We start from the raw sequence: 23,371 nt of genomic DNA, 5'->3' as shown, positions 1-23,371 counted from the left end.
TAAGCCCTAGATCATGCTGAATGACCCTATGTAAACGACTACCTTCTTTAGTCACCCAGTTTCCTCTTTTATAAAATAAGAGTACCTACACCACAGGATTATTATGAGGATTAATAAATGACAATTTATGCAAGGGCCTTATAATAATAAAATAAATGTAAGCCATTATTAGTGTAGTCAACTTCTCAAAAGATTATAATACTCCTACATTAGGACAGTCAGAGCATCCCAGGAGCAAATAAACAGAAGAAACATTCATTTGTTCTTTTTATAAACATTCACTAGGCAACTATACCATATGCTAGGCAACATGCCAGGCCTGGAATACACAGTTGTGAATGACGAAGATGTATTTTCTAAATTCATGGCAAATATAAAAGAGTAACACATGAATTAGTTTATGAGGCAACTCAAAATTTCTTTATGCCTGTACTTATTTCATTTTAACAATATGAAAAAATAATTCACAGTACCTTCTTTCTTGTCACTCTGGCTAATTTCAGCATGAGGAAACACTTTTTGCAAGACTGCTAGGATGTTGTTGAAGCTTCTCTCTAGCAGTGGCCTTATGATGGGGGAGAGTGCATGTCCTGAAGACATGACAGCACGCTGGGAAGCAGGCACAATATTCTGCATTGCATGGTAAAAGTCTTGGGCGTTGAGCACTATTGAGGAAACATCTAGCTGCAGTTTATGACTGCTAGCATAGATCTGGGGGTAACGTCTCCGCAGGGCAATCAGAGCAGCTTCGGTGCACAGGGCCTTGATATCAGCGCCACAGTACCCTAATGCACAAAAGGAAAAGGACAACAAAGGTGAGTTCATTCTTCTAAGTACCAACTGTGTTTTGCAAATATAAAAAATCAATAATTATCTGTAATTTTACCAGCAAAATGAAATCTGACCATTTAAAATCACCTAATGAAACTGTTTATTCATTAAGACTAAAAATGTTTTGAATGTTTTAATGAACACATGAACTAATAATATTAAAACAAATCATATATTTTGTGCCATACTAACAATTATAATATGCAACTTTTCTTAGGAAAGGTTTTAAAAGAATAATAGTTTCATCTCAATCCTTCATCAATATCCCCAGTCATTAGTTTAGTCTTTATAACATTACACTTACCTATAAATTTTTCCAATTATTATTAATTTCCAAACACATATAATAAAGTAGTGCAAAGCAGTACATAAGCAGAAACTTCAAAAACAGAGCTATTCTAGTTATTATCTAATTGCCCCAAAAATTACATTTTAAAGGCATGATCATCTCTGATAGTTCCAAAGGTATTAAAGAGAGTAAGAATTCATTAATTTTTACATTAACTTTATATATATATATTTAGCTTAAAATGACATTGTCTAGTTCTAAGGGTCATACCAACAAGGGCATTATCTATTGCCCATATTTAAGTGATCATAATAGTTAAACAACATATCAAGGCCCCGGTGCTCTTAAGTCATTTCACTCATTTAAGCAACAAATGCATACAAAATACACGAACTATTAGGACTTTACCACACACACACACAAAAAGAAAGAAAACTCAAACTAACCATGGTGTTTTTTTACATCAGCAATTAAATTTGCATCTGGCCACCTTTATCAATTATGCCAGCAGGGGGAACCATGGGAACTAGTTATAGAACATTAGTCCCTAAGATCCTCAAAAAGTAGTACCAGGTTTATCTTCTTATACCTCAAAATCACCTCAATGAATACTAAAATACTGAAATAAAAATAGTGGTTTGACAAGAACACTAAGAGGGAAGAAGACATGGCCCTAGACTAAGTGGTAGAAAAAAGAACATTAAGGGACACACCCGTATAAATCGAACTGCAAGTGATTCACACATCTACAGTGAACTACATCCCCAGATCAGTAAGGCAAATGATCCTGCCAATCAAGTCGTACGAATAACAGAAAAATCCTCCTTAGCCTGGTGTCTGTTTTCCATAGCACTCACTGCCTAATCATTTACCTATTAGGTTTACTGTCTGACTTCCCTAACTGCAGTGTGAGCTCTGAGAGCAGGTGCTTTTGTTTTGATCACTACTGATTCTCAAATACAGAGAATGATGCCTGGTTTAGCATTCAGTAGATATCCAGTAAATATTTCTTGAGTAAAAGAATGAATGAAAAGAAAAAATAGTAACTCCAAGGTTATAGTTTGGGAAGGTAAAACTGTTAGGCTACCATGCACTACCAAAAAAAGTAGATAAATTATTTCTACTGAGCTTTTTTTCCCCTAAGAATTTTAAACAATTTTATTATTAAAGCAACTTAATCACTGTGAAACAATTTCAATGAAAATTATGAAAAAAAAAAACAGACAGTGTTGCATTATTTAAGAAATATTTACTCAAAGTTAGGGGGAAATTTAATATGACCTGTAAGAATTTAATTCACAGACAACTGTAAACAGATTAAACATTAACATGGTCCCATCATAGCAATCAATCTTCCAAATAATTCTGCAGAAAACAAAATTTACCACTACTCTTTCATTTTTTTCTATTTCTCAGTGAATAACCCTGAAAAAAGGTATCTTTCCCTGTGCCTACATAGCTGTTAAAATTAGCTCAATAAAACTGTAGAATGACCAGCTCATTTATAAATACTTAATGAAATAATCCATTTCAGAAGAAGTAAAGAATAAACTATCTTCAAACAATATATAAACAACCACATTTCTCTTTCTTCTTTAAAAGTATATTCACAGCTAGTGAACATACTATATGTGAGCTAATTTTAAGTGTAAAACCCAAGTTAAAAAAAATTACTCAGAAAAAATGAAAAAGCCACTGAAAGGTATTTTATATAGGAAATGTCATAACATTTATGTTGGACATAATAATGTTAATAATATACATAATTACAATGTATTATTCATTTACTTAATTTATCAAAGGTAACATAAAAGCTTCTCAATAATAATAGATCCCATTTAAAGAAGTAAATTTTCACACAGATGATCATAAACAATAGACTATAAAAAAATAGGATTTTTCTTCTTTACATTAGCTTGTGAATGAGAATATTAGTTTTTATTTGTGGTGCTCAGCCTTGACTACGCATCTGAATAAACAATGAAACTGAAACAAAACAGATTCCCAACAAACAGTAAATCAGAATCTCTCGTGATTCTGATCACGTTTAATATTATAAATGTATATTTTGAGGCAACTTTACAAGTGAGTCTGATACACACAAATAATAAGACCTACTGCATTAATAATATACTTCCACTATGAGACTCTAAAACAGAATTAAAAGTACATCAAAACTATGACTAAATAGGTTATATTTCAGGTGACCTCATACCCTAGTTTAGGCTTCATCTTGTCATAATTAAGAGCATATTTTTTCACTCTCAGAAGAGTCCTACTCTAGAAAAATAGATGATACAATCATTGCAGAAATACCAAAAATACACTATTGCATTTTGAAAGTTAAAAGTTGATGTTAAGGAAAAAAACCAACATTTCATAACCATATTAATTCTACCACTACAATTGGTACTAATGAATTCTGCCATTACAATTCCATAACCATATTAATTCTACCATTATAATTCTAAACTCTGATGAACCCAAATATCTAGATACCAAAGAAAAAGCATTTTTAAATACTGCTATTAAGATGGAAATTTGTCTGAAATTGAAAATACAAGCTATTCAAAGAGGGTATAGACTAGAAATAGGCAATAATAAAATTTTATAAGTTATTCTTTAAGTAAAACATCAAACATACTGAAGGCTCAAAGATAGATGGCTCAATGATACACTTCCGTTTGTTTTGGCCCTCTTAGTGAAAATGAATTGAGAAAGATGATAGGTTTAAGATCCTCATTAACCTTAAGCTCCTACTATTTGTGCACATGTTCTGGATACCAGAATTATTTGAACACTACTTAAAAATCACACCTATTATGCATGCAAACACTCCAAGCACTTAGGAATTTATTTAAAGGTAACAGCTACCAAATCCACAACCTGTAACAAGAGGTCAGCCATCTTGGCATTTGTCCATCAATACTGCGTGTTCTTTGTTAAACACAAACTGAACCCATACATGCTAAAACATGTTTGGGTTATAAAAAGTGATGAGTTCATGATGAATTTAAGATGTTTTGCTATTTCATTTTTGTTTGAAGACCTGCATTTAATTTTTTCATTTAAATTGGTTTTTTTAATGGAATAAACATCACAAATCAAAAACTATAATGGACTTTTATGTCTTTCTCCAAGAAAAAAATGGTGTATATATAAGCAGATTCTAAACCACTACAACTACCACCCCAAAAAAGGCAAGAAGTATTTCAGTCCTATAGGAAATTATGTCTTAAATTTTTTTTAACTTAAGGAACTGACTAAAAGCCTAAATAAATCACTTGAAAAAATTATATGTAGTGGTCTTTGGAAATGAAAAAGGAAACTGAGATTCTAATATTTAGTATGAAGAATTAGAGAATACAGTATTTCACATGGTAGATAAAGTGATAGAAAATAATTTTATAATACCTATGTTTTAGGGAGTTTCCAAAACTATTTGAAGACTTCTGCTTGTTTCAGTTAAGGACCATTCTGTGACAAACTCACAGAAGAATCTCAAAAGACTTTCCCAGTCTGCTCTGTACTCTAATACAATATCATAAAAATAGCACGAAATAAAAGGGGTCAAATTTCAAAATGGAAAAAGACTGGATTCTGCATCAAATACCACCCTCTCCCATAGCAGCACAGGGCTTTGTGAAGGTCAAGCCAAATGTACATGAAATGGGTTTGGCGCATGCTCTCTGATACCAGGCAAAGCTTAAACTGGAGTAGTGCTGGAGAGATTTACGTTTTCTCCTCACCAGAAGATGTCGAGGTCTTTGAGGTTCAAAAGCTGAGAGATGCTGCTTCGGAGATGGAGGTCCCTGTGGATGAAGAGGATAATTCGGATGTAGCTAACTGAATGGACTAATGTTCTATTTAAGTTTTAATTATTTGATGGTGGATCACAATGATTTTTTTTCACTAGGTTTGTTCTTTTTGGTTTTGGTAACTTTAAAGTTTTTTCCAAATAGGCTGTTAATTGTTTGTGGACTTATTTGGGGGATTTCTTCATAATGTTTTAAAAGTTCATGGAGAGAGGTCTTTTAATTTATATCTTCGAGAAAACTAAGAGGAAAATAGACAAAAGATGGAAAAAGAATGAAGGAAAAAATACATATGTGTATACTCGATTGCTTAAATATGCATTCATTTTATTTTGGACCTGATTAGAGCCAAAATCCCTGAATTATATCTCCTATGTATGGTCATGTATGTAATAAAATACTCTCACCACACCCTTTTAAGACCATGGTATTCATTGACTCTGTGGGGAGATCTTCCACTCTGTGAATAACTTAACATTAAATTGGAAAGTTCTGTATTTGGGGAAACACTAGAGGATGCCATTAAATATGTTTTCTGAAGACTCCTCTCACTCAACTTCATGAAGATGGTCCATTATGAAATCTGCAAAGTAAAAGACTACACAGTCCTGCCTTAGATGTGAACCTTCACCTTTCAAGTTTATACTTACTTTTCTTAGTAAAATTTCTGAAAGGGACAATTCCTAAAAGGAAATACTGTAGTAATATTTTGAAAATCCAAAACTCACTGAAAGGAATATTACTACTGAGATTTGTTAGTCAATCACCTAATGGCAGAATCCTAATTTAGAAGTGTTCATACCTCAAGTAAAATGTTTAAAATAATTTTTACATTTAAAGGTAGAGCCATCCATTGCACAAAGATATAACTATACTCATTCACATTCCAAATATAAGGAGAGAGGAAGGCTGAACAGAGCAAACAATGACAACCAAAGAATTCAAATAGTAGCACTCACCAACACATTTTTCAGCCAATTCACCTAAAAAAGCATCTGACAATTTTGGATTCCAGTCCCTGGTATGAATCTGTAGTATGTGTTTTCTTGCCTAAAAAGAAGAACACAGGTAAATAAATTTCTTAAGAAAAAAAGTACAAGTTAATAAAATATATCAATCCTTCAAATGTTATTTTCTGGAACAAACTATAGACTAAGCTGTATCTCAGAGAAGCAAATGTTTCTTTTTAAAGAATTTAAATATCTCGTCTTCTGCATCAACTCTGATTCCCATAATAACTCTGTGAGCCATGTAGTGGAGATCATGTCTCTACTTCACAAACTAAGGCGTTTAATACTCTGGGAGGTGAAGGACCTTGACACTTGACTAGTGGCACATATGACCAAGTGACTGATCTAGGACTAGACAGATTTCAAAACTAAATTTCCCTTTCCCACCACATCATTTTGACTATTTGAACAGATATGAATAAGAAACTTTGTATTATAATAACCATAACTTTTAGACAAACTTTATAAATTTCACAGAACCTCTGGTTCAATCATATGCGTAAAGTATTATGACTGACAGTGAGCTAAACAACAAGTAATTTAGAATTTTAAAAAAGTTTGAAGTCAAAAGTTTTTAATTAAGTAATAAAATATAATGCACAATATTATCTCGTGTTAGTTGATGCTTTGGCATTGAGAAAACAGTGAAGAAATACAGTGGAGTCACTATGGTCAAGCTGCTAAATTACTAAAACCAACCAGGCTGAGGCACAAGGAAGCTGTTCAGAAGTCCAGACCACTTGATACCCATTATGCACACCTCTGGATATCTGGAAGATTACCATCTCAGACCGATCCAGAAGCTAAAACTGCAAGACTGATTCTTCTCAAGCATGTAGCTTTTACAGTAAGAACTCTCAGACTCTCTTCTTCAGAACACTCTGGGTGTACTGCCTAGTTATATTTCTAATTTGCAAATCCTAGGGCCCTAGAGTACATCTTTGCCATTCATTCCTAGCCAAAGCCTCCTGATTCCTTGTTCATGTCCTTGTTCATGGACATCATTTAATATATAACAAGGTAAATATCAATGGAATTCATTGAAAAAAATTAAAGGTTTAAGCCATTTTACCATGATTTTTTCAAAATAGCATAACCAAAACTTTTAACATTTTTCCCCATAGTAAAAAAGAAACACTAAAGTATAAAAAATCCATAATCAGCTGATATCACCACCATGAAGGGTCATATCAGAAATATTTTTTTCACATTTGCCTTCTTTCAAGGAAAAACTTAAATACCCTTGTTTCCCTCAACACTACTACTTGAGCTTTTTGAGACTATGAAAAAAAGATTATAACCAAGATTTTCATTATGTAATCTTACTGGCTTGATAAGAAATTTGGAGTCCTCCACCAAAACAAACAAACAAAAAAAAACCACAACTTTCAAGTTGTCCAGAAATATCTTGCTCAAAAAGTAAACAAAATCTGGAATCAATAGCTATCGCTTCAATTCCAAGTTCTAAGTTAGGTGTACGGCTACCAAAAATAAAGCAATGATGTGATATTTATTTTCTTCCATCCTGAAGTATCTTAAACAAATACTAAGAAGTCAAGGTCCAAAAAAAATATCCTACAAGCTTATAGATTCTAGACTATGACATTAAGAATCTATACAGAGTTCATTAATAGCACAGGCATAGCTTATACAAGACCTTTAGTGAACCAGAACACATAAGAAAAATTGGCTGGAAGAGACCTCAAAAAAGATCTATTCTTATCTTTTTATTAATTTATTTTTTAAGGTTTTATTTATTTATTTTTAAAGAGTAGGGAAAGAAAGAAGAAAGAGAGGGAGGGAAAATCAATTGATTGCCCCTCACATGTCCCCAACTGGGCACCTGGCCCACAACCAAGCATGTGCCCTAATGGGGAGTCAAACCATCAATCCCTTGGTTTGCAGGCCAACATGAAACCCATGGGCCACACCAGCCAGGATGGTCTATTCTTATCTTCTCATTCATAAAATAAGTACAAGTAGCCCTGGCTGGCGTAGCTCAGTGGATTGAGCGCGGGCTGCGAACCAAAGTGTTGCAGGTTCGATTCCCAGTCAGGGTACATGCCTGGGTTGCAAGCCATGACCCCCAGCAACCGCACATTGATGTTTCTCTCTCTCTCTCTCTCTCTCCCCCCCCTCCCTCCCTTCCCTCTCTAAAAATAAATAAATAAAATCTTTTAAAAAAAAGTACAAGTTTAGAGAAACAAAATTATCTAAGGTCAAAGTTATTGTATGGTCTCTAAGACATTTAAGTGCCTTGCTCTTTTTCTCTATATAATCAATCAGTCTCCTTTCTTTATCATACAGACAAGAAAAAGAATGAAGAAAAAACTATTTAAGTCAAGAAACATTTCATTATGTACCTTATTCTATACTGCATACAGAAGAATAAATCACATGGCTTCCCCTAACAGAAAAGGAGCCTCCTCTACTAAGAGTTAAAGGCAAATTCAAGCCCCTCATTTTTAAGGATTCATAAACACACACCTAACCGTTATAACAATAATTATAGTATTGTTGATGATAATGGAGGAGGAAAAAAACAAGAAATTAAGAAGCATTACTGCATAGAGGAAATATGTGCTATTTTATGCTAATAATTAACAAGTTATTTTATGTTTCTCCCCTTCAAACTTAAGTTCCTAGTGAAGAAACAGTCAATGATTAAACTGGTCAAACCAAAACTGAAAATACCAATTTCAAGTAGAAATAGGGAAAAAGAACTTTGCATAATATATTACATAACATTTTGCATACTCAATGAATATACACTGCCCTGTTTTAATTACACATTCTTTTAAAAACTATACTATAATGAACAGCATGCTGCTTTTAATTAAATATAATGTTATGGTCATTTCTAGGAAAACCTGCATATTGGGCTCTTAAATATAAACTGACCAATATTCTACAAATGTTATTTTTATGGGAACAAAGCTACTTTTGCTAACTAGAGACATATATTTGCCACATAAGATAATTACTACAATCTGGAGAACTAGTGAAAAGAGTAACTAAGCAACTAGAGCAACATAATCAAAAGTTTTCTTCTTATTCCCTAAAAATCATAAACTTCTGATAACATTTAATGGATAAAAGACTAAATTACCTAATAATTACAAGATTTTTTAAAATAATTAACTATGCTGCCCCATAACAACAAAATTTTAAAAATGAAAATTCGTGAAATGCCACTCTCAAAGTTGATACATGTTTTCATAAATGAATCACAAGTAAATCTCAATATATCAAAAACAGAAACTCTTACCTTTTGATCAGGCAAGTTGAAAAGAAATTCTCTGTCAAAACGACCAGGTCTCCTGAGAGCAGGATCTATAGAATCAAGTCTGTTTGTAGCACCAATAACAACAATTTCACCCCTATTGTCTAATCCATCCATAAGAGCAAGAAGGGTTGACACTATGGAGCTGTAACAAAATTTTCAGACAAAATTAAAAATTTAAAAAAAAAGAAAAACTTAAAAACTGCTATTTATACTTTTATCAGTCTTATGATATTTATAAAATTATAACATGAATAGATCCTAATGCAAAAATCAAAAAATATGCAGAAATCATTTTCAAAAGTACTCAATACACTGGTAGACACTTAACACATCGCAACAACAACAAATAAAAGATAAAATGGGCTGCATCAAAATTAAGTTTTTCTGCTTCAAAGGTACACTATGAAGAAACTGAAAAGGCAACCTAGAGAACAGGAGGAAATATCTGCAAATTACATATGTATAGGGTATAGGGTCTAGAATATATAAATAACAATTACAACTCAACAATAAAAGAAAATAACCTAATTTAAAAGCAGTCAAGGACTTCCAGTCAATATGGCAACATAGGTAAACACGGCTAGCCTCCTTGAAAACCACATCAAAATTACAAATAAAATACAGAACAATCATCACTCAGAACCTTAAGAAATTGAGTTGAATGGAGGTCTGACAACTACAGAATTAAAGAAACCACATCCATCCAGACTGGTAGGAAGGGAAGAGACACAAACAAACAGGCTGGTCCCACATCCACGTGTAATGGATAAAAATTCAGGAGAAATATCTTGGGAGTTAGGAGTCCCAGCCCCATCCCAGGTCCACCAGCCCAGGGTTCTGGTGCCAAGAAGATAGGTCCTCATAACTTCTGGCTGCAAAAACCAGCAGGGATTGAGTCAGTGAAAGAAACTTCTGGAGCCCCAAGCAATGCCTTTTAAAGAATCCACATGCAGACTTACTCAAGACTCACTCCCTCTGAGCTCCAGTACCAAGGTTAGCACCTTGAAAGGTGCCAGTGGCATATAGGGAGAAACTGAAGTGTCTGGTATCAAGGCAGGGACTGGAAGACAGTTTTCTACCAGACAGAATGGTGGGCAGATGCCATTGCCCATTTTCTGAACCCTCCCCCCACAGAGCCAGACAGCCAGCATGCTGGTGTCATATCTGAGATTCCATCAACCTGGCTAACACTGTTTGCTCCACCCTGGCGATCCCCTGACACTCCATCCCACCCAACTTATGGGCCCACCCAAGCTGCTTTTCCTATGAAAGGCTTGTCTTGGCTCATACTTTACAACTTCCTAAATTCTCTCAAACAAGCAACAGCTAGCCTCAGTGAGCCCCCAGCTCCCATACCACTTGCTAAGTTGCCCCAGGCCTGGCACTAACAGTGACCAGCCTAAATTCACAGCTTGGCTTTGCCTGGGAATATCCAAGCCCAGCACAAGTAGCAACCATGTCAGATAGCTTTGTAGCTCAGGCAGGGTGGCCATGGGCAAAATATAGGTGGGGGCTGACCTTGGCTTGCAGCACCCAGGAAACCCCATAGCTTCCCCACCCAGTGGATAGCTATATACCATGTTGGAATACCACCACCCTAACCCTACACAGCTGATCACCGTGGAGACAAAGGTTGGTAGATAGTGGCCATGCCAGTCGTTAAAGCTCACTGGCCTGGGTAAATTTCTCCCACTGACCTGCCAACAGCAATCAGGGCTCAACTACAAGAGGAGGGTATACTCAGCCCACACGAAGGGCACACCTTAAGTAACCAGGTAGGGTGATAGGTGACACTGTGCCACCGGCCCCTATAAGACACCTACTACATCAGGCCACAATACCAAGACAAGGAGTCAAAGCAGCTCTACCTAATACATAGAAACAAACACAAGGAGGCTTCTAAAATGAGGAGACAAAGAAATATGCCCCAAATGAAAGAACACATCAAAACTCCAGAAAAAGAGCTAAACAAAACAGATACAAGCAATCTATCAGATGCTGAGTTCCACACACTGGTTATAAGGATGCTCAAGGAAGTTAGTGAGGACCTCAACAGCATAAAAAAGATCCAGTCAGAAATGAAGGATTCACTGATTGAAATAAAGAACAACTTACAGGGAAACAACAGTAGAGTGGATGAAGCTGAGAATCAAATCAATGATTTGGAACATAAGGAAGCAAAAAACAACCAATCAGAACAACAAGAAGAAAAAAGAACCCCCCAAAACGAGGGTAGTATAGACAGCCTCTAGGACAACTTCAATAGTTACAACATTCACATCATAGGGGTGCCAGAAGGAAAGAGAAAAAGCAAGAAACTGGAAATCTATTTGAAAAAAAATAAAGAAAGAAAACTTCCCTAATTTAGTGAAGGAAATAGACATGCAAGTCCAGGAAGCACAAAGAGTCCCAATTACGATGGACACAAAGAGGCCACTCCAAGATACATCATCATTTTAATTTAATAATTTTAATTCAAAGTTAAAGAGAGAACCTTAAAAGCAGCAAGAGAAAAGCAGGTATCTACAGAGGAGTTCCCATAAGATCCTCAGTTGATTTCTCAAAAGAAACTCTGCAGGCAAGAAGAGATTGGCAAGAAATATTCAAAATCATGAAAAGCAGGGAACTATAGCCAAGATTGCTCTACCCAGCAAAGCTATCATTTAGAATCAAAGGACAGTTAAAGAGCTTCCCAGAGAAGAAAAAACTGAAGGAGTTCATCATCACCAAACCATTATTTTAAGAAATGTAAAACTTAGACACATGATCCATGAACATGAACAATGGTGTGGGTACTGCCTGAGGAAATGGAGGGTACTGGGTGGAGGGGGGCAAAGGAGGAAAAATTGAGACAACTGTAATAGCATAATCAATAAAATAACTTTTTTTTTAATTTTAAAGTAAAACATTTATATAGATATTTCTCCACCAAAGATATACAAAGGGCCCATCAATAGTCATTAATGACATCCAAATCAAAAACAAATGAGGCACCGCTTTAAAATCACTAGCATGCCTAGCTGGTGTAGCTCAGTGGATTGAGCCGCAGGCTGTGAACCAAAGGGTCACCAGTTTGATTCCCAGTCAGGGCACATGCCTGGGTTGCAGGCCATGTCCCCAGTGGAAGCCAAGTGAGAGGCAACTACACATTGATATTACTCTCCCTTTGTTTCTCCCTCCCTTCCCCTCTGTGTAAATAAATAAATAATCTTTAAAAAAATAAATAAACCCACTAGCATGGTTATAACAAAAAAGAAAAGACAGATAATAACAAGTGCAGATGAGAATGTGAAGAAAATGGAGCACTCATGCCCTGTTTGTAAAAAGGTTGTGCCTTTTGGAAAACAGTCTGACAGTTCCTTCAACTACTAAACAGTTTCCATGAGATCCAGCAACATCCACAAAAAACTTGTACACAAATGTTCATAGTAGCCTTATTCTTAACCAAAAAGTCAAAACGGCTCAATATCCATCAAATGGATAAACAAATAAAATGCAGGATATCCATGAATAGAATATCATTTGTCAATAAAAATAAATGAAGTACTGATAGATGCTACAACACGGATGGACTTTGAAAACACTGTGCTGTGTTAGGAAGCCAGCCATTAAAGTCTACAAACTGTATGATTCCATTTATGTAAAAAGTAAAAAATGGGCACATCTATAGCAACTCAAATGATACTTCTGGTTATCTAAGGCTCGGTGGGGAATGAGGAGGAGGTTGGAGAGTGATGGCTAAAGGGTATGAGGTTTCTTCTTGGGGAAATGAAAATGTTCAATAATTGATTATGGTAATGGTTACACAACTCTGTAAATATACTGAAAGCCACTAAATCACAGCCTCAATGAGTGATCTGTATTGGGAACAGTAGCTCAATAAAGCTGTTTTTGAGAAAAAGAAATACTTAGGTTTTTTAATAGCAATCTTGAGGGGCAATGTCTGCTAATTTAAATTATGTTTAGAATGCCTAATAGCCAATTTCTTTAGAATGGCTACATTTTCACAACTGTCTATTCAAAATCATTTTGTGCACAGTTTAGATTTTTAAACTATGGCTTTAAAAATTACTGAATAGAAATGTTTCATGTCTAATTATAACATAACCCACAGTTCTAGTAACAATGGTCTTAGTGTTTTCCAACTGTTCTCACTTCTATCCCTTTATTTTTAGTACTAACACCAACCTGAAATAACTTCTCCAACACGTTTGACATGTTTAAAAAAACCATTCTCACTCCTAAATAAACTAACTGTTCTACCTGTGTTTCCCAAACCTATAAAGGAAACCAAAATGCTAGAGACCCGGTAAACATGCAGAGGGAGGATTCACGCTCATTCTTTTCTATGGAATAACTGAAAATTGACAACGGAAGTGCCTCACTCGTGATACAAGGGGTGAGAAATAAGCATCCTTAAACATTTAACCTCAAACTTTTCCTTAGTATTTTCCAATCCATGGGAGACATTTCAAATGTTTGTTAGAATTTATCAACATTTTTAAGTGTTTTGTACAAGGCTTATCAGAAGACAAAGTCTTAAACATGGCCAGCAAGAGAATTACACCATAGCTTAAATTCTACCAAAAGCTGCCTTTATTTTAAAAATTTAAATTCCCAGGACCTGGATCAGAATTCTTTAGTAACGCCTATTATGTTTAAAGTCCAAACTACTTAATACTATGTTTGAGGCTGACTAGCCTGCCCTAACCCTTTCTTTTACATTATCTTCTAAATGTATTTGTATTATCTTTCAAATACAGATCTAAAAATCCAAGTAGAATTGTTTTATATGCTATGAAGAAGAATTCAGTTTTATTTTTTTCACCAAACAGAGACCCAGTAGTCCCACAGTTATTTCTCAAAAAGGTCATCCTTTCCCAATAGCACTGCACTGCCTGTTTTATTATAAATCAAGTATTCAAATATGTGTGGATTTATATATGGCACTGGGCTCTGTTCCATTAGACTATTTCAGTCATTTTCAACGAGTGAGCTGCAAGAATTTTTAAAACATGCAATTCCTGACTGTTTAGTCAGGGGCACTGACCTCTTTTCCCACAGATTGTCAAATTAAAAAAAAAAAAATGACATTTTGTCATATCAGCAAAAACCGTATTTTTTGGTGTGCCACGGAATTTTGGCAGTTTATGTGGTCTGAGATGAAAAAAAGTTAAAAATCGCTGGTCTATTTGTATAGTCTTTCACCAGTATCAAAATATCTTAACCCTAAGAAGCCGTAATAACCAGTAAAGAAAGTATTCCCACCTTGTTCTTCCAAATAAGACTTCACTATTCTTATACTTTGTATTTCCAAATAACTCTCACAATCATTTTATCAAGTTTCCACCAAAAAAAAGTGATTTTGAACAGGTAAGGATTGAAAATAAAATAAAAAATAAGTAAAGGCTATAAATGTGTTTTTAAAAATTAAGTATACATTTACAGGATTTTTACAGATAATTTTAAGGAAATACATTCCTTGTACTCTAAGATGAGGGATCTTACCATGAACAAATATTGAATTTTATATTTCCTCCACATTTATTGAGATGATCATATAACTTTCCTCCACATTTCCTCCACATTTTTTGAGATAATCATATAATTTTTCACTAATATAATAATGTGATGGATTTACCTCAATTGATTTTCCTTATGTTGAAAAAACCTTGCATATTTGAAATAAAATCAATTTGGTCATGATTTATGATCCTTTTTATATTTTCCTGGATATCATGCATTACTGTTTTGTTTAGGATTTTTATATCCATGATCACAAGTAAACTGGGTTCCAATGAACTTTCTCATATTGTTCAAGACAGATTTTTAGAAGTTTTTTCATGATATAACTGACATACAATACACTGAACATATTTAAAGTACATAATTTGATATGTTTTGAAGTGTGAATTGATATATAACTGTGAAACTATTACCACAATCAATAAGTAACATATCCATCATACTCTTTCTCATGTCCCTTTGTAATCAATTAATCCCTGCTGCTCCTCCTTAACCTCTACCCACGCCCCAGTCAGCCACTGATCTGTGCTCTCTTATTACAGATTAGCTGCATTACCTAAAATTGTATATACATGGATCATACAATAAATACTCTTTTTCCTCTGCATTTTTTCATTCAACATAATTATTTTGAGGTTCACCAAATTGTTGGTTTAATAACAGTTTACTGTTAAGGGGTTTACCAATTTTATTAGTTTTTTCAAAGAAGCAACTTTAGGATTTCTTGATATTTCTGTATGTCTTTGTTTGCAGTTCACATGAGATTTGCTTTAATTTTTGTTTTACTAGTAACATAGGTTATTCAGAATTAAAGCAACAGTTTTTTTTTTCTCTTTAGATTTTATTTACTGTTTGAGAGAGGGGAAGAGGGGGAGAAAATGAGGGACAGAAACATCAATGTGCAAGAGATATAGCGATCAGTTGCCTCTCACATGCCCCCAACTGGGACCTGGCCCAGAACCCAGGCACGTGCCCCAATTGGGAAAAGAGGAACTGACCACCTTTCGGTTCGCAGGCTGGTGGTCAATCCACTGAGCTACACCAGCCAAGGGAGAGCAATAATAGTTCTTAATAACAAACATAAAATTCTCTGCTTAACTTCCAGTTGTTTCTTGAATTCTTTATATTACTAAATTTTAGAAATTAGTTTTAATTTAGGGCATAACGTAGGATCAATTTTTGAACATGCTGTATATGTTTGAAAAGTGTTCATTCTTTATTTGTCTTAGATAAGTATGCCCAGAAGATCAGATTCATAAAATATGATTGTTCAAATAATCTATAGAGCATTAACTTATTTTTTTGTTCATTTGGTCTGTCAGTTACTGACAGGCACATGATATCTCTCATAATGATTATCAATTTGAATCTTTGCAGTGCTATCATTTTTTGTTTCATATGGTTTGAAAAGTTAATAACTACATTACAAACTTTATATTATCACAATTCTAATAAACTGATGCTTTTATCATTTTAAATTGCTCCTCTTTATATGATAACGCTTTTTGTCTCATAGTCTATTTTGTCTAATACTAATATAGCTACAGCAGCTTTCTGTAAATATTTACTTGATATGTTTTTATACCATTTTAAGAATTTGACTCTTCTGAACATTGTATATAAATAAAATATTACAATGTGACATATTGTGTCTGGCTTACTTCACAAAGCACAAAGTCTTCACAGTTCACTCATGTTACATATACATGTATAAGGTACTCCCATTAAATACTATAAAACTGTACATAATAATATATGAGCATATACCTGAAGGACCTAGTAAGTAAACAGAGACAGTCAGATTCTAGTGGGAGTTCAACGGTCATTTGGAGAAAATGACACATACAGAAAGCAAGTTCCTCTCTCTTTGACTGTTAGCATGAAGTCAAAGAGAGCATTTAGTAAGGTGGGAGAGGAAGATCATGTGGGGGAAATCCCTTAACTTTCCAGTCTGAGAATTCAGAAAGAAAAAGTAGAAAACCGTTAACACAACAGAATGTGGGGGATCCCACAAGAGCAAGAACTAATGACATCTCTAAATTCTATCTACCCACATCTCTGAACGATCCCTAATAAAGCACAGGAAACTCAAAAGATGAGGCAAAAGACAAAATATCTGAAAGGAAACCAAAACTGCCAGCCAAGAAACAGTCTGCATTTCAAGCCTAAAACAGAAAATTATGTGCTCAAACAAAGGAAATACAGTGATCCTTAACCTATTGCAGGAGTTACATTCCAGAGACCACCATGATTGGTGAAAATCTGTGAAGTAGTGGTGTTATATTTTATTATTTATATATATTTTAAGGCTTTATAAACCCTTCCTATACTCCTATAAACCTTTCCCACACTCTTATAAAGACTTCATATGCTCTTAAACACTTTCTACACTCTTAAACATATGCAATTTTAACAACATATAAAATTCTATATGGGTACTCACCAGTGAAGTATACCGCAAAAATCCCACAATATAGTGAAAACGCCACAATACGGAATTAAATTTTTCTTTTAAAAACCCACAATATAGTGAAGCCACAATAAGTGAATGGAGACTGTACTATTGGGAACTGCCCTGCCTGGTTTCCAAAGCTGTAACCCCCAATGGCTAAGGCTGAGTAAAAAGACCTTGGGACCAGAAGCCACTAAGGACACAAAATTTATCTCACAGCAGGGGCGCAGATTACTTCATCCTGCTTGGCCCCTGGAGGATGGGTAGATAGTCAATGACGGGTAAGATTCCTCAGGGGAGGTACAACCTAAGACAGACACAGTCTCAAGGGGCTATCAGGGAAGACCTTAGGGGACTATAGAAAAAGGGGTGATGGACCCTCACCCCTCGGCTTTGTCATAGCCTGAGTCCTCATTCTATCTGCAAAAGGTCTCCTAATCTCTTAGCTGCCCACATCCCCCACCTGATTCAAGCCTGGAATAATGCCAGAGGGTGGTGCAGCCCTGTGTTGAAAAGGGAAGTTCCCTGGAAATATCGGGCCTAAGAAAGAATGCATAAAATCCTGTGAAGCCTCCTTTGCTAAGAATACCCTCAATTTAAATGTTAAGGGTCTAAGCATAAAATGAGTTTGTTTTTGTTTCCCAAAGTTTTATGGCCCTTTAGCTATCTGACTTGGACTCAGAATAAACCCTCATAGTTCTTTGAATGTTATCTATTCCTTGATCATTACTATCAGATAATGATTGATGAGCTTGTTTTCCCATGCAAACTAAATCCAATAAAAGCCCATTGAGAAACAGGCTCAAGGCCCTTCTCCTCTGAGAGACTGGCCACCTTTCCTCCCCAAGCAGATCCTGTCTTGGTAGATTTATTCTCATCCATGCCGGCCAGATTGGGGAGCTCTGCGGGTGGACCCTCCACCCCCGACAAAATACTATTCATAAAAGAAAAACAATAAAAGCCACAACCTCCGCAAGCTAACATTAATAATGTCCAGGATATGCCCCTGACCACTGTGGCTCAGTTAGCTGGACATTGTCCAGCAAAGCAAAAGGTCACTGGTTCAATTCCTGGTCAGGGTACATGCCTAGGTTGTGAGTTTAGTCCCAGGTCGGGGCGTAGTCCCAGGTCAAGGCACCTACAAGAGACAACTGATTGCTATTTCTCTCCCTCTCTTTCTACCTCTTTTCCTCTATTCATTCATTCATTCATTCATTCTAGGATAAAATTCAAAATTCCCTAACAGATAAAGAACCAAAACAGAGCATATTTTCAAGAGAAAAGAAAATCAAGCAGGCCTAAAAGTGAGGTGAACCAGATGTTGAAACTAACACAAAAAGATTTTAAAGCAACTATTAACTAATCTTGAAGAACACAAAATGTTTAAATGCATGAAAATCATAGTAGAAATGCATAAATAATGAAAAAGAATTAAATGTAAGATCTACAACTAAAAAATATAATTTCTGAAATTAAAAAAGCATAGGGTGGACAAAATAGCAAAACAGAATGACAAAGAAAGAAGTGAAGACTAACTGAAGATAGATCAAAACAATTATCCAAGTGGAAGACAAAAAAGACTGAAAAAAAAAAGATAAATTTGCTGATATATGCATCATAAACACCAATCAGAATATAAATCCTATACAGAGGCATATCATAGCTAAACTGTTGAAAAACAAACATATAGAGCAAATATTGAAAGCAGCAAGAGAAAAAACACAAATTATATAGCATGGAAACAATGATCCAACTAATGGCTTTCCCTTCCAGGTTGCAATGTAGGAGAGCTAGCATCCTGTTAGGGATCAGCTGAGGCACTGAGTGGTAGAGTCAGAGCTGAGATTCCACAGAGACTAAAAGGACTAAAGGTCACAGGAAAGAGTATCAGAGAGACCACTGCACAGAGAACACACTTAGGAAATATATTCAGAGCCCCTCAAGATTTAAGCTAAATACCCCTGACTACTGTGGCTCAGTGGGTTGGGTGTCCTCCCTCAAACCGAAAGTCAATCAGTTCAATTCCCGGTCAGGGCACTTGCCTGAGTAGTGGGCCAAGACCCCACTTGGGGGCACGCAAGAGGTAACTGCTGTTTCTCTTTCTTTCTTTCTCCCTCACTTCCCTTCTCTCTAAAAATAAATAAATAAAATATTTTTTAAAAAGACAAGCTAAATATTAATCAGTGGTGCACACATAAGAAACTTACTGAAGTCACAGGGAAAAAAATACCCAGGATCAGAAGAAGCAGTATTTGCCCTGGCTGGTGCAGCTCAGTGGCTTGAGTGCTGGCCTACGAATTAAGGATGACTAGTTTGATTCCAGGTCAGGGCACATGCCTGGGTTGCACATGAGAGACAACCACATGTTGCTGTTTCTCTACCTTTCTTTTTCCCTCCCATCCTCTCTCTCTACAAATAAATAAATAAAACCTTTTAAAAGAGATGTAGCAGCAGTATTTTACACTCACAGAGAACCAAGAATATTGCCAGTTCCTATGGCCAGATTAATAAACCTCATGATTAATGGGTCATTGTGTAATGCACAGAAGAATCTTACTTTATTATTGGAGAATAATTAGCCTTACACAGAAGACTATTCCAGATCAATAAATCTTCAAAGCAAGATTCAAAAGAAGCAAACTGTTTTCAAGAAAGTTACCTGTGTCCCAGAAAAAAAACTCATGAATATTTTTTTAAAATATCACATCTAGTACTCAACAAGGTAAAATTTATAATGTTTGCCTTCCCATAAAAATTGCAGGTACACAAAGAGGCAGGGAAATCAACCAAATAAAACCAGTTCAAAACTTAAGATATTAAAATAGGCAGATTGGAACACTAATAGTTACAACCACATTCTATATATCACACAGTTCCTTATATCTTTGTACAGCAGATAGAAAACAGATCTTTTTCATTTCCAAAAGAACTTCTGGAGATGGAAACAAAAATATGTAAGTAAAAAGTGTAATGAATGTGGTTAACAACAGATTAGATATTGGAAAAAAAGGATGAGTTAACTACAAGACACAGTAATAAAAACTACCACAAATTAAATACAGAAATTACAGTTTTAAAGCAAAATTAACAAATTGTCAGTAAGCTATGAAACAGCATCAGTTAAACTACCATAAATGTAACTAGAGGACACAGGAGAGAGAGAGACAAGAAAGACAAAAACTGTATTTTAAGAAATGACCAAAAATGTTACAATTGTGATGAAAACAAGAAGTTCACACACTTAAGCAGCTCAATCAAAGAACCAGAAAATTCTACCAAGGAACATTAAACAAATTGTACAAAAGCAGTGATGAAGAAGGAAAAAAATTAAAAGCAGTCTAAGGAAAAAGATATATAACAAAGAAACAAAGATGACAGCAGAACTCTTTATTAAAACAAGATGAAGGAGAGGACAGCAGACCAACATCTTTAAAGTACTGACCAGGGGAAAAAAGAATAAAACTTAAATTCTACACCCAGAGAAAATATTCTTAAAAAACACAAGCTCAGCTTCTCAAAAACTTAAGCATAAAACTACTATGCAACCAAGCAATTCCAACCCTAGGTGACCTACTCAAAAGAGATGAAAACATGTCCAACCAAAGACTTACACATGAATGTTCAGAGCAGCATTATTTGTCATAGCCCAAAATGCCAACGACCTAAATATCTATCCAGTGTGGGATATCATCCATACACTAGATACTATTCAGCAGTAACAGGAAAGGAAATAACTAATGCATACTAAATCATGGATGTTCCCCAAAATCATCACACTCAGTGAAAAGAAGCCTGACACAAGAGACTACATATTGTATGATCACATTTACTTGAAATGTGCAGAAAAGCCAAATGTATAGAGACAGAGATGACTGGTTGGCTGAGGGTCAAGTACCGCAAATTTACAGGCTGGATCTTTCAGGGGGGGAAATGTTCTAAATTAATTTATTCAGATGGTTGTACCACTAGGAATAGTTATTTTAAAAATCACTGAATTTTACATTAAAAATGAAGGGATTTTACAAGGTATAAAATGTAACTCAATAAAACTGGGTTTTTTTTAGTTAAATAAAGGCTGTCTCAAACATGGAAAAGCTGAAAGAATTTGTACCCTGTGGATCCACACTGTAAGAAATGTAAGTAGTTGGTTAGAGCATCGTCCTAAAATGCCAAGGTTCCAGGTTCGATGTCCAATCAGGGCACATACAAGTAGCAACCAATGAATGCGTAAGTAAGTGGAACAACAAACCAGTGTTCCTTTCTCTCCCCCCTCCCCTCAAATCAATAAGTAGAAAATAGATAAATTGAACTTCTGGTTTAAAAAATTTAATCACTGATCAAAATTTAAGAGATAAAACTATTAATATTTTAGAAGAAAAGAGAATTGCTAACAAACTGATTTAAGCAATTACTCTCAAGACAAATATATATATATATATACACAAAAATGTCTATATAATGGGCTTCATCAAGATAAAATCTTTTGCTTTTCAAAAGTCATAATTAAGCAAACCAAAAGGCAAGCCAAGCTAACAGAAAAATTTTCAAAACACAGATCTGACAAAGGACTTGTCTTCAAAGGACACAATCTTATAACACATTAAGACATTCAAAAGTGGTTCCTTTTTTTAAAAAAGGGTAAAAGACTTTAACAGTCACTTTACAAAACAAAATATCTACATGAACAATAAGCACATGCAAAGATGCTCAGTATTATTAGTTATCAGGAAAACGAAAATCCACACCTTCAAGAATGTTTAAAGTTAAAAACAGTAATAATACCCAATGTTGGCAAGAATGAGGAATAACCCAAATTCTCATAATTACTTTGGAAAACAGTATCAATTCATACATAGAATCCAGCCTTTCTCTCTTAGGTATTTACCCAAGAGAAATGAGAATATATGTCCACATAAAAAACATGTATGCAAATGTTCATAATAGCATTATCATAATAGCCAAAAATAGAAGCAAATGAAATCTCCATAACATGGACTAACAAATAAATAAATTGTGGTATACACACATACATCCCAAGGAATATTACTCAAAAATGAAAAGGAACAAAATATGAGTACATGTAACATGAATAAATTTTTAAAACATTATGCTAAGTCAGGATTAGGCAACTTTTTCTGTAAAGAGCCAGAAAGTAAATGCTTTAGGCTTTGCAAGCCTTATGATCACTTTCCCAGAACTCAACACTGCCTGCTCTTGTAGTGCAAAAGCAGTCATATATAATGGAAACAGGAATAAACACAGCTGTGTTCCAATAATGCATTATTTACAAAAATAGGCAGGAGGCTAGACTTGGCCCACAGGTCGTGCAAGGTTTGCTGACCCCTGTGCTAACAGAAAAAAGTCTTCCTCAAGGACACAGATCACATTTAATAAGCCTTATCACACTCATCCAAGGGCTAAGGCTAAATACTATGTCAGTGAGTGAAAAGAATCTAACATAATCAGATTAGAAAAAATTACCTGTGAATCTGATCTTGTCTGCTAGAGCGAACTGGAGCTAATCCATCTATTTCATCAAAAAATATTATAGAAGGTCTCATCAAATATGCCTTGTAAAAAAAGAAAAAAGTTATTTATTGAATTATATTCCATTTCTCATATTTAATTACTGTGTTAACATATTAACAGCTAATATAAGCAAATGATACAACATGCAGCAGGTAAAACAGATTACGGAGACACCCCAGTCTCCAACCACAAACATCTACTGCATCCCACAAGCATTCCAATAAGCATCTACTGTTTTCTATTTGTTTATTCCATATATATCATTTTCACACATACACAGGAGTATCTTCTTAAATACACTATTTTTATCTTATTTCATGCATTATAAACATACTATACACACTGCTCTTTTGTCATGTAACAGCCTATTTTTTTATGAAACAATGTATTTTAATTAGCTTCCATATAAGTATATAAATATCTACCTAAATTCTTTTTTAACAGCTAGAAAATGTCTCACTTGTGTGAATGTACCATAATTAAACTAGTCCCCTACTCATGGGGCATTTAGGCTGTTTTCAACCTTTCCCTATTATCAACAATGCTTGAACAAATATTTGTGTGTACATTTAACATTTTACCATAGCAATATAGTTAATTCTAAAAGTGGAACCACTGCTTCAAAAGGCATGT

The 23,371-nt window shown here is 34.8% G+C and overlaps 1 protein-coding gene across 3 annotated transcripts in view; it reads right to left on the bottom strand.

Moving 5' to 3' along the window:
- ATAD2B (ATPase family AAA domain containing 2B) overlaps positions 1-23,371 on the bottom strand; it is a 127,248-nt gene that overhangs the window by 60,736 nt on the left and 43,141 nt on the right. For all 3 annotated transcript variants that reach the window (XR_006786347.1, XM_045844425.1, XM_045844426.1), the window contains exons 13-16: positions 22,691-22,779; positions 9,214-9,373; positions 5,895-5,985; positions 474-785 (exon numbers count right to left, since the gene is read on the bottom strand). Coding sequence is in view for 2 of the 3 variants with exons in the window: in XM_045844425.1 (XP_045700381.1) it covers positions 474-785; positions 5,895-5,985; positions 9,214-9,373; positions 22,691-22,779 (652 nt within the window). In the remaining variant the exon portion in view is untranslated. The remainder of the gene's footprint in view (positions 1-473; positions 786-5,894; positions 5,986-9,213; positions 9,374-22,690; positions 22,780-23,371) is intronic.

Source organism: Phyllostomus hastatus, unplaced genomic scaffold, assembly GCF_019186645.2.
Source record: "Phyllostomus hastatus isolate PE091 unplaced genomic scaffold, TTU_PhHast_1.1 phas_contig_402, whole genome shotgun sequence".
Classification (NCBI taxonomy): domain Eukaryota; kingdom Metazoa; phylum Chordata; class Mammalia; order Chiroptera; family Phyllostomidae; genus Phyllostomus; species Phyllostomus hastatus.
This window is presented reverse-complemented; position numbering and strand designations above follow the sequence as displayed.